The following is a 19,197-nucleotide window of genomic DNA, read 5'->3' as shown; positions in this document are numbered from 1 at the left end:
AACACACAAGAGAGGTTGAATGAACTGAAACCAGCGCTCCCCAAAACAACAGGTTTGGAGATCTGTTGGGAATTGATTACATGAAACAGTCACCCGTGCGCCCAGTCCCAATGTTTGTAAATAATAAATTGGTCTATATAAACTCCTCACAAAAAGTTTGGAAACTTAACTTTGGTCGATTATTTCTCCCCTTTAATAATACCAATTGGTATTGTATTTTATACAATAAAGTATATTTAATTAGGCCGATAATTAGGCCTAATTATTGTTAATCAACGATAAAATATTTATACAGTACACAAGGAATCCAAAGCAATATACAAGGCCACTTATCAGCCAACTGTCTTCTATTGTAAGTTAAATGAATGTTGGATGAATGTTGTATGTGCGTATGTAATAATATGGAAAAATGTTTTTGATGATGTGTTAAGACCCCAGGAAGAGTAGCTGCTGTGATTCACAGAAAGCTAATGGGGATCTAATAAATAAATCAAATCAAATCATTCAAAGATTTGTTTTAGCACTCTCACTTCTTATTCTGTGAAAGTTTAACACACAGCCATGTTCAAACCGCGCACTCTTACTAACATACAGACAGACTCAACATGTTAAAATGGCAGGTTGCACCTTAACCCACTTCTGACCCCTAACCTCCACCAAGAGGCCATACCCTTAAATTCCATATACCGTTGCAACAGTGAGACTCTGGTACCAACTGACATTCCAACCTACTAATTCACAAGCTCCTTCCATGAAGAACTATACAGTATAATGCACCAAAGCTATGTGTGCGTGCGTGCGTGCGTGCGTGCGTGCGTGCGTGCGTGCGTGCGTGCGCTGCTCATAACTTCTACCAGCACTCACCTTTTGAAGCTTTTAGTTCCACACCATTGGACAGACAGACGGACGGACGGATACACAGGCAGTCAAACAAGCAGACAGACACAGTCGGATGACAGTGACACAAACTACCAGAAACTGTGCCGGAATTGGAGAGGCGAAGGAAAGGGTGACGAGCAGAGCAGGAGGGAAAAGGCGAGCCCCGACACCAAACCACATCGACGCGGGTGTTAACAAGACGACGGAGAGGACCGAGGTTGAGAAAATGAGAGGGGAGAGATGAAGAGAGAGAGAGAGAGAGAGGTGAGGCCCTCCCCCCCGTGCTTCTCATCCTCGACTCAGGACGCTCTGTGAAATGTGCTCACTCACTGGGCTGCTGCAGAGAGGAGGGGGAGAGACTGAGAGGGAGGGGAGGAGGATGCTGCAGGTTGAAGCGATGAGACAGAAAGCAGGTTCAAACTGTGTGTGTATGGGTCCCACAAAGACCTCCATGCAGCCCCTCCCTCCCTCCATTTCTCTTCCCTCCATCCTTTGCCTCTGCCTGCACACCTCCCTCCCCTCCTGTCACCCCGTCCCAATCTCCTCCCTTTTTGTTTGCTCGGTCTGTCTCTCTCTCTCTCTCTCTCTCTCTGTATCTCTCTCTCTCTCTCTCTCTCTCTCTCTCTCCTCCACACTCAGTACTTCTTCCCCCTGCCCCCCCCCCCTCTCTCTCTCTCTCTCTCTCTCTCTCTCTCTCTCTCTCTCTCTGCTTCCACCCCCATCTTGTCTTCACAGTCCCCCCCCCCTCTCTCTCTCTCTCTCTCTGTGTGTGTGTCTCTCTCTCTCTCTCTCTCTCTCTCTCTCTCTCTCCCTCTCTCTCTCTCTGCTTCCACCCCCATATTGTCTTCACATGCAGTCCCCCCCCCCCCTCTCTCTCTCTCTCTCTCTGCTTCCACCCCCCATCTTGTCTTCACAGTCCCCCCTCCCTCTCTTCAGGCCTCATCTGTGTAATGTCCTCTGAGGCTCCGTCTACGTTCAGTGCACAGCATCCAAGGTCACCCTGTCCATTGGCAGGTGTGTGTGTGTGTGTGTGTGTGTGTGTGTGTGTGTGTGTGTGTGTGTGTGTGTGTGTGTGTGTGCGTGCAAGTGCCTGTGTGTGTGTGTGTGTGTGTGTGTGTGTGTGTGTGTGTGCATGCGTGCGTGCGTGCGTGCGTGCGACGTGTGTGTGTGTGCGTGCTGTGCACGGATTTACAATATGTTGGAGAGTATATTTATCTACGATTGTGTTTCATTTGTCCCTCCTCTCTCTGTAGAATGTCTTTCTCTCCTCCCTGTCTGTCAGTCAGTCAGAAACATGAACATTGACATCAGTTGCCAACTGATCAATCACCTGACCTTGTGTGTGTGTGCGTGCGTGCGTGCGTGTAAGAGAGCAGAGTGCGCTTGCATGTGCAATACAAAAAGAGAGCCAATGAAAATGTGTTATCGGACATATCAGTTATTTCCTGTAACTTTCTCCGAAAATGTGATTTCTTTCATTACCATAATCATCACATCCATTAGGTTGTAGCAAAAATAACTAGGCATTTATTCTACTGTATTTACAGTAAGATTGCTATATATCTCCATTCATTTATTTCTGTCTGTGTGTCAGTCTCTCTGTGTCCCATTTTAAATGCCATTATGGAGGTCCTTGAAGAATGCACAGAATCTCTGCATGAACCACCTGTGCATGTCCCACAAATAACTCTGGCACTGTCGGACCGATTGACCCCGTTGTGCCAAGTGGGAATTTGGTCGGACTGGCGGTTGTCCAGGAACAAAAATCCACAGATGTCTGTCTGTGTCTGTGGGTCAGTAGCCTAGGAAGTAAGTAGGCCGGAGAGGCTTATTGTTGGTATAAATGGTAAATGGTAAATGGTGCATTTATATAGCGCCTTTTATCCAAGGCGCTTTACATAGATTGTGCATTACATTCACCCATTCATACACCGATGGCAGCGGAAACCATGCAAGGCACCAACTAGCACATCGGGAGCAATTAGGGGTTCAGTGTCTTGCTCAAGGACACTTCGACAGTAACTCTGGGTTACTTTAGTAACCTCAGTTTATCAAGTGAATCGAGCGAGAGAATCGCCTAAGGGTGGCGCTATTTCCATGGCGTAAACACAGAACATTCCATATACTCACGAAACAATATTTGATTGGGTCGTGCAACTGTCACGGTGTGGCTGCCGGTTCCACCCGGAGTCCTTAAAAGCAGCCCACCAACCGGAAGACAACATTCCTATCAACCAGTCTTTTTTCTGTGCTCTTTCTAAGCAAGAAGGGTAGTAAGGGCGATTCTCTCGCTCGATTCGCTTGATAAACTGAGGTTACTAAAGTAACCCAGAGTTTATCTAAGCTCATCTCGCTCAAGAATCGCCTAAGGGTGTACATAAACCCCCCGTATCACTACCACCAGTTGAAAAGGAGGCCCGACCCGGGACCCCTTCCCCAGAAAATGCAGGGACACAGAGGCTATCTGGACCACAGGCCCAGTAGTCTTATTTGATATACATATATAAAATTAAATTTATTTTTATATAAGATCCTATCGAAGGAGCCAGCCAGTGTAAACTGTCTAACCACTCCGACACGGGCTGATGGTTTCCCATCTCATGTGCCCTAGGATCTATCACTCGGAGCGCGCGTGAGACCGTTATTCCTAACCGTCCCATCACCTAGCGGCAGCTCCCAGAACAGCGTGAGCAATCCCAGAAGATGCCACGTCCAAGTTATAGTACGTGGCGAAGGTCGAAGGGGACGACCAACTCGCCGCCGTACACACATCCTGAAGTGAGGCTCCCCTTGCAAGAGCCCAGGATGCAGACATGCCCCTTGTAGAGTGAGCCCGCAACCCCTCTGGGGTTGACCTCTTTCGGCATAGGTCAACTGTATGGCTTCCACAACCAATTGCGAAAGTCTTACCTTGGTTATGGGATTCCCTCTTCTCTGAGGGTCCCATGCGACAAACAACTGATTGCCCTTCCTAAAGGCAGCAGTCCTGTCTATATACAGTCTCAGCGCCCTGACTGGACAGAGACAATTCAGCCTCTTGTCCTCCGCTGATGCGAACGGGGGCGGGTGGAACGCTGCCAAGTCCATCGGAGCACATCCGGAGGGAAAGTTCTTAGGCAGGAACGACAGGTTCGGCCTGAGCGAAACCCTGGTATCGTTTCCACTGAACCTCATGCAGCTAGGACTCACTGAGAGCGCATGCATGTCACTAGATCGCTTCGCTGTAGTCAAGGCGACCAGCAGGGCGGTCTTTAGTGAGAGAAACTTCAAACCCACTGTGTCCAGTGGTTCGAAGGGGGCTCTCGACAGGGCGTCCAGCACCAAAGTCAGATCCCAGGACGGAACCAAGGATCTAGATACCGGCCGAGCACGTCTGACACCTCTCATGAACTGACGAATCAATACGTTTTCACTTATTGGTCTGTTGTTCATACCCACATGGTAGGCCGAGATGGTCGCCAGATTGAGTTTGACTGAGGAGTTCCCCAAATTTCTATCCAGCAATTCCTGCAGGAAAGTCAGGATAAGAACCACCGAGGCTTGAAAGGGAACAGCCCGTTCCGGCCTCGCCGCGCACCAGCGCATGAACACGTTCCAGGCAGTGTTGTACCGCTGCCTAGTCGAAGGTGCCCTGGCTCCCAAAATCGTCTCAATGACTCCAGGGGGCAAGCCTGTGGCTTCTAGGGTCGACCCTTCACCGGCCAGACCCAGAGGTCTAAGTCCTGTGGACGCCGGTGGAATATCTCGTGACCCGCCTGGGTAAGCACATCCCTCCATAGAGGGAGCTGCCAGGGCTGGTCGTAGAGGAGGGGAAAGATGTCCTGCCTCCAGGACCCCCGGGACGGAGCCACTAGGAGCACGTTCGAACCCTGAACCCTCACCCTGGCTAAGGTGAAGGGAATCAGTTCTAGTGGAGGGAACGCATAGAGTAGGCCCTGAGGCCACCGATGTGCCATCGCGTCCAGTCCCAACGTTGGTGAGCCCGTCAGGGAGAAAAAGAGTGGACACTTCTTGTTCTCGTCTGCCGCGAACAGGTCTGCCACCGGCGTCCCGAACCTGTCCCAGATCTGTTCCGCCACACCCGGGTGTAGGGACCAGTTGCTGTAACGGAGAGGACCTCTGGATAGCAGGTCTGCACCTGCGTTCAGTAGTCCCGGGACGTGGCAGGCTGTCAGAGACAGAAGACGTCCGTCGCACCAAGTCAGAAGCCTGTATGCCAACGTGTGCAGGCGTAAGGACCTCAGTCCTCCCTGCCTGTTGATGTAGCACATCGTTGTCGTGTTGTCGGTACGGACGAGGACATGACAACCCCGTATGAGCGGCTCGAACTCTCGCAACGCGAGGAAGACCGCTAGGAGTTCCAGATAATTGATATGGGCGGACTCCAAGGTTCCATCCCATATTCCTCTGGCTGACCTGCCTTCGTGGGTGGCCCCCCACCCACTCAGGCTCGCGTCCGTGGTGACGACTTTCCTGACCAGCGGTAGACCCAGAGGGACTCCCTCCGTCAGGACCCGTCTGTCCGACCACCATCTCAGGGCGAGTGTGCAGTCCCCGGAGACCGTCACTCGCCGTGAGAGGAATCTGGTGGGCACCCGTAGAGACCTCAGCCAGCGCTGAAAGGGTCTCATGTGGAGTCTGCCCAACCGCACCAGAGAGATGGCTGATGCCATCAGTCCCGCCATACGTAGGCAGATCCTGAGTGGCAGTCTGTGCCCTCTCTGGAACAAGGCTACGCACTTCAGGAAGGCGTCGATCCTCTCCGGACTCAACCGAGCGGTGAAGGAGACTGAATCCAGCGCTATGCCTATGAAGTTGATCGACCTGGCGGGCACCATCACACTCTTCTCGTGATTGATGGTGAACCCCAAGGAGGACATGTGGGACACCACCCGGGCGGTGTTCCGTAGTGCCTCCTGTGGTGAGTCTGTGCTCAGAAGCCAGTCGTCGATGTAGCTCGCCACACGTAGACCTCGCCGCCGTAGAGGGGCTAGAGCCGCCTCGGTGCATTTGACAAACACCCTGGGGCTCAGGGACATCCCGAAGGGGAGAACTGTGTACTCGTACACCTTCCCCTTGAAGCCAAATCTCAGGAATTTCCTGTGAGCTGGGTAGATAGGGATGTGAAAGTAGGCGTCTTTCAGGTCTATCGATGTAAACCAGTCGTTTGGGCGTATAGAACGCACCAGAGACTTGGCTGTCAGCATCTTGAAGCGGAAGGTCTTGAGGTACCGATTGAGAGCTCGTAGGTCCATGATTGGACGCAGCCCCCCCCCCCCCCCTTTTTCTTGACCAGGAAGTAGCGTGAGTAAAACCCGCTGCGACTCTGGCTCAGGGGTACCTCTCTGACAGCCTTCTTCTCCAACAGAGAGTTGATCTCCTGCTGGAGAACCTGACCCGCTTGACCGCGTGCATCGGAGTAGAGGACTTCTCCGAATGCGGGGGGTCTCATAGCGAACTGGAGCCTGTAACCCCTCGCTATAGTGCGGAGAACCCAAGGAGACGCTCCACACAGTTCCCACTGTGTCAGGCGACGCGCAAGGGGGTTCTCCATCGCCAGGGGAGCGCGTAGTCGCGCAGGGCTGGCGCCCCCTGGTGGACCAGAGAAACTTTCGGCATGACCCGTCCTGCCGGTGGCGCTTAGGCCGGTCACAAGGCCAAAGTCCCGTCCCACTGTTTCGGAGAGCCCCGGGGCTACTCCTGGCAGTGGGTTCATGTCCCCCCGATGTTGTTGTTGTTGTTTTGTTTTTAATGGCATAGCCTTTATTACAGGAAAACATTTGACATTAACATTGGAAACAACAACACTTGGACAATAGGTTGCAGGGCCACCCGTGGTGACGGCCTGCGTCGCAAGCCTACGCCTCTTCCTGGGCCGTGGCCACAACACTCAAATCCAGGCTCGGGGGGGGAGGGGGGACGTCTGGTCTCGTCTCCCCTGGGACGGGGACGGTGTCACTTGCTCTGCGGCTCCCTGTTGTCCGGGTACGCTCGGTCGGTGTCCGGCAGGTCACCGAAGGGCATGCCACGGTCCAGGACGACATCGGGGTCAGGGGACCCGAGATCTCCTGTCCCGTCGTAGTCGTCCTCTTCGTTGGACGAGTACACTTCGTCCAAGACCGTGTAATCCTCTGGAGGGTCCTGGTATGAAGGCAAGTCGTCTCGAGGATCCACCTCATCCATCTCCTCGCCCCAGGTGTCACTGAGACGCTGTGGGGGATAGACAACACGGTCGGGGCTGCGGGCCGTTTCGGCTCTAGCAGCGCCAGTGGAGCTGTAGTAGGTATCAGGACTGTGGGCCCTTCCGGCTCTGTCAGTCCAAGCGTTGGTGAAGGACGCGGCCAGCTGGCGACGTCTAGGCGCCGGTTGGGGTTGGCGTCCTTGCGGGGCGTCCTTGCGGGGCTCCCTCCCGTGACGGGGGGATGGGGCCCTCTTCGCCGCCTTCCTGGCTGGTGATTTAGACCCACGGTCCAAATCACGCCTTGTGACTGTCGCCGTGGGGCAGGCCCGAGGCTTGGTCACAGTGGAGCTGGACTTGGCAGGGATCCTCCCACTAGGGGGAGGAAGGTTAGGCCAAGGGTCAACGACCGCACGGGGGAGGCCAGCTCTGAGGTCGAAACCTCCATCTCCGTCGGGACCCCTGATGGGGTCATCAGCGCTGAGGATCCTCCTGAAGTGCGCTCCGACACGTGAGAGGCGGCGACCCTTGTCCTTAGTAGAGAGGACAAGGCAGCATGGACAGTAACCATGTGTTTCAAAGGCCTGACGAGCATGCTCAAGGCCTAAACAGAACATGCACGAGGTGTGCGGGTCGTCTGCTGCCAGGGTTCTGTCGCAGCTGCGACTGAAGCACACACGCTGACGGTCAATCCTGGGCCTGGTTGCGCTGTGTAGCGTCACCGCCAGTAGCCATGTTGCCTAGTGTAGTTTTTCAACCGTCCACTGAGGTGTAGTTAAGGCTAGAAAACTAACCAGGGTCTTCCGACACAAGGAAAGGGTCTTGTAGGCCAAGCGCGGTGTCCCATGAAGCCCAGAGGGGAAAGTAGCTAGAAGTAGCTAGAAGTAGCTAGTACATAGCTACAAAGTTGCTAGATGTAGCTAGAAGCGGCTTAGAAATAGCTACAATTAGACACAAACAAAGCCAAAGGTAGCCTACAGTAGCTAGTGTCACGATGTGGTTCTGGAGATGTAGGACTCAGGTGCAGAACGAACCAGGCACAGGCAAGATGAATATTCAAGAGGTTTTAATACTCAAAACTCACACTGTGAAAACACTTGGAAATAACAAGGACTTGGCATGACTAGGAAAACACAAGAAAATAACCACGTCACTTACGACGACGAACCGACAAGGAACTGAAAACACTGGGGCATATATATATAGACAAGACTAACTACACACAGGTGAACTGAAACACACAATCAACACTGGGATAGGCTGGGAGACTAACATGACACAGGAGGAGAACACTACACTAATCACAGGGAGGTGAGACAAGGCAGGAGACAGAAAACAAGGCAGACAGGAATTCACAGAACACTACTACAAAATAAGGTACAGAACACAAATACAAATAATAAGTCCCAAAACACAGACAAAGTCCAAGGGCAGAGGAGCGTACCGTGACAGTACCTCCCCCTCGACGGACAGCTTCCAGATGTCCCAAAACTCAGACAAGGAACATTGAGCCGGGTGGGTGGAGGGGGTCTGGAGGAGGGGACAGAGGAAAAGGGGTCTGGGGACAAGGACCCCAGATGGATGGCCAGGTTGAACTGAAGGGTGGAGTTGGTCTGGAGGACGGCCAGGCAGTTGGAACCACCCAGGAGGACAGTGAAGTTGGCCTGGCCACTTGGGAAAAGGGTCAGGAGGACGGCCACATGGGCGGAGCCACCCAGGCAAGCTGTGATGTTGGCACGGCCGCTTAGGAGGGTCCGGAGGTCGACCAGATGGGCGGAGCCACCCAGGAAACCAGTGAGGTCGGCCCGGCCGCTTGGGAGGAGAGTCTGGAGGACGACCAGACAGGTGGGGCCACTTCGGAGTACTGGGCAGCAGAGGGCCAGGCAGCACAGGCACGGGACAACTGGGTGACACAGTCATTGGGGCGCAGAGTTGCGGCAGCGGAGCCTCAGTGGCAGCGGGCTTCAGCGGCAGGGCCTGAGAGGAGGCGAGCTGCAGCGACGGGGCCTCAGAGGTGAGCTGCAGCGATGGGGCCTCAGAGGTGAGCTGCAGCGACGGGGCCTCAGAGGTGCGCTGCAGCGACGGGGCCTCAGAGGTGAGCTGCAGCGACGGGGCCTCAGAGGTGAGCTGCAGCGACGGGGCCTCAGAGGTGAGCTGCAGCGACGGGGCCTCAGAGGTGCGCTGCAGCGACGGGGCCTCAGAGGTGAGCTGCAGTGACGGGGCCTCAGAGGTGAGCTGCAGCGACGGGGCCTCAGAGGCGAGCTGCAGTGACGGGGCCTCAGAGGCGAGCTGCAGCGACGGGGCCTCGGAGGAGAGCTGCATAGGCAGGACTGCAGGCGGAGGAGCTGGGGCTGCAGGTGGAGGAGCTGGGGCTGCAGACGGGACTGCAGGTGGAGGAGCTGGGGCTGCAGACGGGACTGCAGGTGGAGGAGCTGGGGCTGCAGACGGGACTGCAGGTGGAGGAGCTGGGGCTGCAGACGGGACTGCAGGTGGAGGAGCTGGGGCTGCAGACGGGACTGCAGGTGGAGGAGCTGGGGCTGCAGACGGGACTGCAGGTAGAGGAGCTGGGGCTGCAGACGGGACTGCAGGTGGAGGAGCTGGGGCTGCAGACGGGACTGCAGGTGGAGGAGCCTGGGCTGCAGACGGGGCTGCAGGCAGAGAGCTGGGCAGTGGGGTGCCTTGGAGACCACTGGGAGGATGTTGAGAGCCATGGCGACCACGCCTTCTCCTGGCCGGCCCATGGTTCCCCACACAAAGGGCCAAGCGTGACCCCTCATATGGGTCCTGGACGGGGGTCGGCTCAGGATAGACAGGAATCTTTACCTTCCTACAAAAGTAGGCAAGCAGGCTCATAGGCTGGTCTTCCAGTGGTGCAGGAGTGTGGATGGCAGAAGCAGATGCAGGCTGGAGGCCCACAAACCCGAGTCTGATTGACTGGGGCTGGTCACAAGCAGGCTGGGAAGCAGGGGGGCCAGAACTGGACAGCTGAAAGCTATTCAGCCTTTTCTTGACCACTTCAAGGTGAGGAATGAAGTGGCTCACCCACGGCCTCTCACCAAGCCATTTCTGCTGGGCTGAAATCCTCCCCAGCAGCTCAGCATGCTGGCTGGGAGGTGAAGCAATGAGGTAATTCACGGCATAATCAAACTCCTGTACCTTCTGCTGAAAGAGCTTTCGTTCTGCTGAGTCCATCTTGGTCGGTTCGTACTGTCCCGATGTGGTTCTGGAGATGTAGGACTCAGGTGCAGAACGAACCAGGCACAGGCAAGATGAATATTCAAGAGGTTTTAATACTCAAAACTCACACTGTGAAAACACTTGGAAATAACAAGGACTTGGCATGACTAGGAAAACACAAGAAAATAACCACGTCACTTACGACGACGAACCGACAAGGAACTGAAAACACTGGGGCATATATATAGACAAGACTAACTACACACAGGTGAACTGAAACACACAATCAACACTGGGATAGGCTGGGAGACTAACATGACACAGGAGGAGAACACTACACTAATCACAGGGAGGTGAGACAAGGCAGGAGACAGAAAACAAGGCAGACAGGAATTCACAGAACACTACTACAAAATAAGGTACAGAACACAAATACAAATAATAAGTCCCAAAACACAGACAAAGTCCAAGGGCAGAGGAGCGTACCGTGACAGCTAGAGGTAACAGAAGTATCCGAAAGTAGCTAGGGAGGCTATAAGTAGCTAAAAGGGCCTCTAGATAGTAGCTAGCTAGTAGCTAGGGTCTTCCGACACAGAGCAGCGGCACGTTGCCGAACTAGCGGTAGGCCGCAAGGCCTTCTGGAAGCCTGTGCTTCTTGTAGCGGGGCTTCCTAGCTAACGGGGTCTCGCGACACAGCGTAGCGGGAAAGAGCGTGGTTCAGCGTGGGCTGAGAGAGAGTCTGTAAACCGCGTGTTAGCTAGCAAGGTCCCTAAACAGTTTCCGACGGTAGAACGGAGAAACAGGGGAAAACTGAGCTAACAATCTGAGGTTGTAAAACGGAGGCTGTTCAACTCACCGTGGCAGAGCAGCGCGGTTTGAGAGACTTCTGCAGGCCGCTGGGCTGAGGGCTTCTTTCCGACGAGCGGCTGTGGCTCGTCTATTGCCGGCTGGTTCTTCTTCCGAGGGCCAGACGGAGCTTCGCGGCTAACGTACGGTCTTCCGACACGTTTCGCTTCTTCGTTCGTGAGTGTAAGACCACCGGGTTTTCACCGCGAATTCCAGGGTACAAGTGAGAGCACTCGTCCAAGGGGAATACAACTTTCAACGGAGTATTATGGTAGTCTTAGAAAGAACGTCTGTATCACACACAGAAAAAAGCAGGAATGTTGTCTTCCGGTTGGTGGGCTGCTTTTAAGGACTCCGGGTGGAACCGGCAGCCACACCGTGACAGACAGTTGCACGACCCAATCAAATATTGTTTCATGAGTATATGGAATGTTCTGTGTTTACGCCATGGAAATGGCGCCACCCATAGGCGATTCTTGAGCGAGATGAGCTTAGATAAACTCTGGGGAGCCCGGGTTCGAACTGGCAACCTTGCGGTTCCCATCCAGGCACTCTACCCCTGAGCCACCGCCACCCCCTATATCAGACGAGAACACAGGAGCCTATCCCGGACTGCCACAGCCACCATCAGCTCTCAGTACTTATACCACAAGACTTTCCGCATCCAATCCGTGCTACTCATATGCTGAGTTGGCATCGAACCCATGATTGTGTGGTCCAAAGGAGAGAGCTCTACACAGCTGGGAGTGGGACTTATAATATTACAACTAGCAAATTTCTCTCCTTGCAGTGCCGGTCTGCACCAGGCCTTACCTATACGCAAGGCTGTGTCAGACACAAGGAAGCTGTGGTTGTAGGGTTGCTTAACTTGCTTTGAGGTCCCTCAGCATGTGATTCAAATTTGGGTATGATTGAATGTTGCCTTCATAATATATTATGTCAATTTTAGTAAGAATAGGTCCCACCTATTTGTTTGAGGGCAGCCAAGTCTATGGACTTTTTATTTTTTATCTTATTCATGTTTTCAGCATGCCCCCATGAGCATGACATCATGTGGCATCCCCTTGGAAGTATAAAGAGATGACTTCCGCACACCCGGTAGGTTTGGAGCAGGTGCGATGATGACGAGGCATATACAATGTGAAAGGAGGGACACCCGCACACGGGTGTCCCTCCTTTCACATCCCCTTGGAAGTGAAATCGCTTTTGGCTCTGTAATGTATAGAGGCCCCTTGATGTGTTATTAAAATTGGGAGAACATTGGACGGTACATTCATAATTTGTGGCATTAATTCTTCACCAAATGGGCCCCTCCTGCAAACTTTGGAAGCCAAAATAACCAATCAAAATGGAATCTAAAAATATGATTGATACATCTTGATAAAATGTGTTGCATGATTGTTTATCTTATTTTATTTTATGTTTTCACCCGGTGCCAATTGCCCTAAGCTGTAATTATGGGTGCTACTCTCCCTCTGACAACCTGGGGAGAGCCCCGAACTGAGCCCATGCTTCTTTCAATGCATGAGGAGTGAGCAGGCCGCTTCTTATCATCCTACCGGGGAAGTTTCCCCGGTAGGATGTAGCGTGTAGAAAGAACACATATATTCCAACCAGTTCCTTTCCCCTCCATCAGATGCCCTGGCTGACCAGGGGGAGGCAGTATAGAGACCAGCATTACTGCATGTTTTTTGTGAGGGTAACTACCCTAGGGGACACGGAGAGAACATGCAAACTCCACATAGAAAGGCCCTTTCACCAACCCCACCTAGGGTATATGGGCGCTGATTACGTGGGAATCGAACTCAGGACCTTCTAGCTGTGAAGCGACAGTGCTACTGACTGTGCCATCGTGCCTCCCCCAAAAAAGATTATTTGGAAGATAATACAAAATGGTGGGGCCATTCCCATATGGTCGGACCCTAAATGGATATTCAAGAGTTCGTTCAAGAGTAAGGTCACACAGTGGCCACCATGATTTAAAAACCACTTGGGGTATATAGTTTTACGCATGTTACTGCATGTTAGCAGAGACCGAGACAAAAGCAAGAGTAAGACAGGAGCTTGTGAAAGAGGAGAAGCAGTGACAGCAATAAAGAGATGTATATTTGGTGTGAAAGAAGAGACCAGCCCATATCTCTCTGTCTGAGACCCTCTGGAGTAATGCTGACTCAGCCAGGCTGCGCGCGCGCGTGCGTGCGTGCGCGCGTGCGTGCGTGCGTGCGCGCGTGCCTGCCTGCCTGCCTGCGTGCGTGCGTGCGTGCGTGCGTGTGTGTGTGTGCATGCATGCGAGCGTGTGTTAAGTGTGTGCGGTATGTGATATAATCTGCCCTGCTCTCTCCTTATTTCTGTGCACTTTTATTCTCTCTCTATCTCTACCTCTCTTTATCTATTATTATCACTACCATCTCTCTACCCTTTTCTCGTATGTAAATATGTCCCAGTCAGTCTCGGTGCCCTAGTTACACCATCCTGTCTCTATATATACTGTATATATAAATATATATATATTTATTTCTACCTCTCTCTCTCCATTCCTCGATCTCTCTCTACCTCTGCAGTAGCTCTTCACTGCTCATTTCTCTCTGCGCCGGCTTGGGAGACGCACGCTCGCTGCTTTCCCCTCTCTCTCTCTCTCTCTCTCTCTCTCTCTCTCTCTCCCCAACCCCCTCCTTCAGCCTACGTATGTCTCCCTCTGTGAGGCTCCTCAGTGATCCCACCTCTCTAGCTGCGTAGTGGAGCTACCCAACTACTACACTGCTGTAGCAGTGCAACACCACCAGCACCTCCTCTCCAGGACCCGCCTGCCTCGCGTACACTGCCTTGGCTGGATAATCTCCACAGCGACGACTGCCACCGCGGAGAAGAGAGATGATGTGGGAGAGGGAGGCTGAATTCTCCATTCAGTTGCCATACTATTGGATCGGGCATTGATGTCTTCTTCACCCCCGCCTTGTCTTGTCTTTCCATCCGTCTACGTTCCTGGGCTACCTGCAGCACACAGCCACAGCACAAGGGACACAAGTGGAAGATACAGGGTGCCCTGAAGGAATTTATCCCCTGCTCTCTCTCTCTCTCTCTGTGTGTTTGTGTCTCTGTCTCTCTCTCTTTCTGTTCATTGCTGGGACAGCTTGCAGAGGAGGAGAGTGGTGCGATAGAGGGAGGGGAGGGGACTGATCTGGGATCAGACTCTAGATCAGTGTCCCACACTCCCACACACATACACACATACACACACACACACCCAAACACACACACACACACACACACACACACACGCACACACACACGCACACACACACACGGACATCTTGAAAGACATATACGTTTACACAGCACTGGACTTGACTCCAGACTGGACAGACAGCAAACAGGCAGACAGACACTGAATCACAGACAGACAGACAGACAGACAGACAGACAGACAGACAGACAGACAGACAGAGCCATGGCGTCAAAAGACAGCAGTGGTGTGGGTGTCTGCAGGCGATGGACATCGGGCCATCTTCTTCATGCTGGTCTGGTGCTGACCCTGTGTCTGGGTGAGTTCCTCTCACCTACAGCATGCCTTTAACCTGCCCTTCCCTCTACCTGTATGTGTGAGTCTCATTCTAATTCACTTCATTTATCTTTGTTTATAACACTCCTGCCCTTTCCAGTTCACCCTCCTCACGGTCAAATATGCAGTGTTAATTTGACTCTATAGTGGAATTAAATGAACCCTGAGGATTTTACTGTCTGTATCTCTCTCTCTTTCTCTGTCACCCCCCAGTCTCTATCTCTGTTTCTCTGTCACCCCCCACTCTCTATCTCTGTTTCTCTGTCACCCCCCAGTCTCTATCTCTGTTTCTCTGTCACCCCCCAGTCTCTATCTCTGTTTCTCTGTCACCCCCCACTCTCTATCTCTGTTTCTCTGTCACCCCCCACTCTCTATCTCTGTTTCGCTACTTGACAGAGCAAAATGAGCAAAACAACTCGCTGCGGTAGAGAGGGAATCATAATGACTAACTCGACCCAATCTTAACTTGGTAACTTGTACTAGTTGGATGGCTGGAGAATTTAAAGAACGTATTCAAGTATTCATGGCCTGGTTAACCTGTCTCATCAACAGCTGAAAACGTTGACATGTTGGTTGCCTTTTATATGCCTTGTATCAGTAAACATCCCAATTGCCACCATTGAAAGGGCTGCATTTGTCGGGTTGGTACACTGAACCTCTCATGCATGTATAGGGTGTACCAAAACTCCTGGAGGGGGGCGTCAACATATGTGTCACGTGGTAGCGGCCGCCATACTTGCTGGCTTGTCTGGTTTGTTTACATTGAGCGACTATCCGTGTGCTTTGTATACGTTCTTTTTTTTAAACTGACCTCACAATGGTGCAGACTTGCTCAGTAAATAAGTGCCACAGCAGGTCGCGTCGAGGAAATGAGCCAGAAAACGGAATTAGATGTTCAGCTTTCCAGCATGGAGACAGCATCAAGGAACCCCGATTGACGAGTTTACAAAAATACGTAGAATGGCTTGGATCTCGGCTGTACGGTGCACAGGCGCAGAGACATAACGTTCAACAAAGTATCTAAGCACAGCCGTGTTTGTTCACAACATTTTCCTTGTCCTTGTAATGTATTTGGGCCCGACGTTCTTTCTATCCATCCTGGTGTTGGTTCACTATGTTGTCGCCAAGAACGAGCTCAATATTTACAAAAACATACCACCTGAGTGATGTGGGCTAGAATTGAATGCCCACGAGAGGGCCAACCCTAGCTTTTCAGACGCCGCCCCCCTCTTGGTGACGTACACGTTTTCACACGCTATACATCACTAAAACTATGTCTTTAAATTCAAAAGCTTTCCCCCCTCTCCCCTGAAAAGTGTTTTTTCCCCAGTGGCTGAGATTGTGAGTTAGGCTAGAATTATCAGTTGTCTATAACTTCAATGCAACAAGATGTGAGTTAGGCTAGAATTATCAATTGTCTATAACTTCAATGCAACAAGATGTGAGTTAGGCTAGAATTATCAGTTGTCTATAACTTCAATGCAACAAGATGTGAGTTAGGCTAGAATTATCAGTTGTCTATATAACTTCAATGCAACAAGATGTGAGTTAGGCTAGAATGATCAGTTGTCTATAACTTCAATGCAACAAGATGTGAGTTAGGCTAGAATTATCAGTTGTCTATAACTTCAATGCAACAAGATGTGAGTTAGGCTAGAATTATCAATTGTCTATAACTTCAATGCAACAAGATGTGAGTTAGGCTAGAATTATCAGTTGTCTATAACTTCAATGCAACAAGATGTGAGTTAGGCTAGAATTATCAGTTGTCTATATAACTTCAATGCAACAAGATGTGAGTTAGGCTAGAATGATCAGTTGTCTATAACTTCAATGCAACAAGATGTGAGTTAGGCTAGAATTATCAGTTGTCTATAACTTCAATGCAACAAGATGTGAGTTAGGCTAGAATTATCAGTTGTCTATAACTTCAATGCAACAAGATGTGAGTTAGGCAGCGGTGGCCGAACGGATTGCGGAGCGGTCTTGATACCGGAAGGTCGCCAGTTCGAATCAGCGGCCCGACACGTTAAAATTACCACCGCTGAAGTGCCCTTGAACAAGGCATTGAACCACTACGATGAAATGTTCTATGAGCAGGGCCTGGCTGGAAACAAGTTCTTGAGCTTAGCCCAGATACCCTGGGTAAATATAGTAATCATTTCATTTCAGGCTAGAATTATCAGTTGTCTATAACTTCAATGCAACAAGATGTGAATGATATGAGTATTATTTTATATAAGGGAGCATGGGCAACATATCCTATTGGGAAAGGCAGAGTACTGATAAAGGATATACTCTGATTACATTTGGTCCTGTTAGTGTGGGGTTTCCCACCCTGAGTATGGCATAAGAGTGCAATGGAGGAATAGGGTAAAACGTGGAGCTTGTCATGAGCACAGGGAACATCCCCAAGTAATTTATCATAGCCTCCCAGCTGACAGGAGGTTTGACTGACTTGCCACCCACTTCGAATGTTATCAACCGATAATCACCAGTATATTCTTATCTGGACCAGCCAGTATGGACATTTCCACATATACTGCCTATCACGAGTATAGTGTGTACCAAAATCTCCTGGAGGGGGCGTCAACATATGTGTCACGTGGTAGCGGCCGCCATACTTGTTGGCTTGTCTGGTTTGTTTACATTGAGCGACTATCCAGTGTGCTTGTATACGTTCTTTTTTTAAACTGACCTCACAATGGTGAAGACTTGCTCAGTAAATAAGTGCCACAGCAGGTCACGTCGAGGGAATGAGCCAGAAAACGGAAATAGATTTTCAGCTTTCCAGCATGGAGACAGCACCAAGGAACCCAGATTGACGAGTTTACAAAAAGACGTAGAATCGCTAGAATTTAATGCCCACGAGAGGGCCGTCCCTAGCTTTTCAGACGCCGCACTCCTCTTGGTGACGTACACGTTTTCACACGCTATAGGCAACTAGGAAATGTGGAAGTGAAATGACTGCCACCGAAGCGAAAACATTGTGAAGCTGACTTACATGGCTGGTTAAGACTGATATTAGGTTAGGGGACTTACGTGGCCGGTTAAGACTGTGGTTAGGGTTAGGGTTAGATTTAGGGTTATAGAAACTGGAGTCACTCTATGTTAATAGTATTTGTAGTAGATAACATTATAGCACAATTTCAAATCTGCACCCTATGGCCATACAAATTATGACTTCTGTGTGTTTGACTAGGGTTTGACTGGGTTGCGGAATGCCCATAATGCTTTGGTGCACTGCCCCTCCTTGTGGAGAGGGGGAGGCTGCGTGGAGGTGTGACCTAGGGTGTGACTTGTAGTCCAGGAAGGAAGTGAGACCACATTTTCATGACAAGTTTTGGTCATGAACATGGTGTCACGACTAAAATACATTATCTAAAACACATATTAAACACATCAAAACCCCCAGGAAAGTGTTTCTTGTGTCCTAAACATTATTAAAATAAGATCTTGTTGCAAAAGAGATGAATTGTCCCTTTAAATCATGTGATAACATCCTCCCCAACATATCCTCTTTAAATGGCTGTCTTTCTTATCAAGAGCCAATCAGTTTATTAACTTTATTAACAGGATATTTCAGGTTAGGTAATCCCAAATGTCTGTGTTGACAAAAGGTAGCCCTCACGCCATCTACAGTATGCGACACTGAATTTATGAGAGCATTCAGCTTTCAGTTGATAAAACATTCTTCCACACCACAGCAGCGTTACAATTTGTGTGTGCCTGTGTGTGTACAGTATGTGTGGTAACAGTAGTCAAAGTAGAATTAGTAGTAGTTGTTGTAGTTGTTATTGTTTTATTGATCCTATTTCTGTTCTCAATTACAGTTCCTTTTACATATAAGTACATTTTCAAAATGTACTTATATGTCAATTGTAATAAAACTGTACTCACTAGTCAATGATAGCCAGTGACACAAATTCATCCAATTGAAGTATCTACATTATTTGAATTGCATTCCTCGACCATACCACAAATTGTCTAGTCATCTATTTTTCGCATAATAATAGAATATACATGATAAACTCATACAATATTACACACACAAAAATATATCAAATAATTACTTTATTAAATGAGCATTTAGGGATTTGGGTGATTTGGAAAAAACCCCGGTCTGCCCCGGTAACAAGATACAGTGGGGGGAAGTGCAACCTAGCCAAAAATGAAACCTAAGGTTTTTTGACCCCATGGACTCACTGGGGACAGGGAGGAACTCCTTATATGCTCAGAACACTCTATAGTATAGGGAGGATTATCACAACAAAACAAAAAAATAAGTGATATTTGAATTAAGTGAAATCACTGAATATACCTTTAATGATATGCAATGCTTTCTTGGGTGGTTGCTTTTAATACCTTTAATTTCATTGGATAAATATTCATAAAACCGACAGACAGAGTTACAGTAACCACTTTGTGGTCATGTCAGCATTTTCATATAAAAATATACACTATGATAATAATGGCAGTATAAAATACTGGGGTGGGCATATACATTTATGATGAAAAACTAAAGAAAATCTATCTTATCTACATACATTTTGTCTTT

The 19,197-nt window shown here is 50.2% G+C and overlaps 1 protein-coding gene across 1 annotated transcript in view; it reads left to right on the top strand.

The window, feature by feature from the left end:
* The first annotated feature begins 14,488 nt into the window (after window positions 1-14,488).
* The window catches only part of LOC306933081 (sodium channel regulatory subunit beta-4-like), a 24,833-nt gene continuing 20,124 nt past the window's right edge, over window positions 14,489-19,197 (top strand). The window contains exon 1 of the mRNA XM_079515086.1: window positions 14,489-14,622. Within this exon, the coding sequence (XP_079371212.1) occupies window positions 14,529-14,622 (94 nt within the window). The 5' untranslated portion in view covers window positions 14,489-14,528. The remainder of the gene's footprint in view (window positions 14,623-19,197) is intronic.

This window comes from Electrona antarctica (genome assembly GCF_951216825.1).
Source record: "Electrona antarctica genome assembly, chromosome: 11".
NCBI lineage: Eukaryota > Metazoa > Chordata > Actinopteri > Myctophiformes > Myctophidae > Electrona > Electrona antarctica.
The sequence above is the reverse complement of the archived record's forward strand: the minus strand, read 5'-3'. Positions and strand labels throughout refer to the sequence as shown.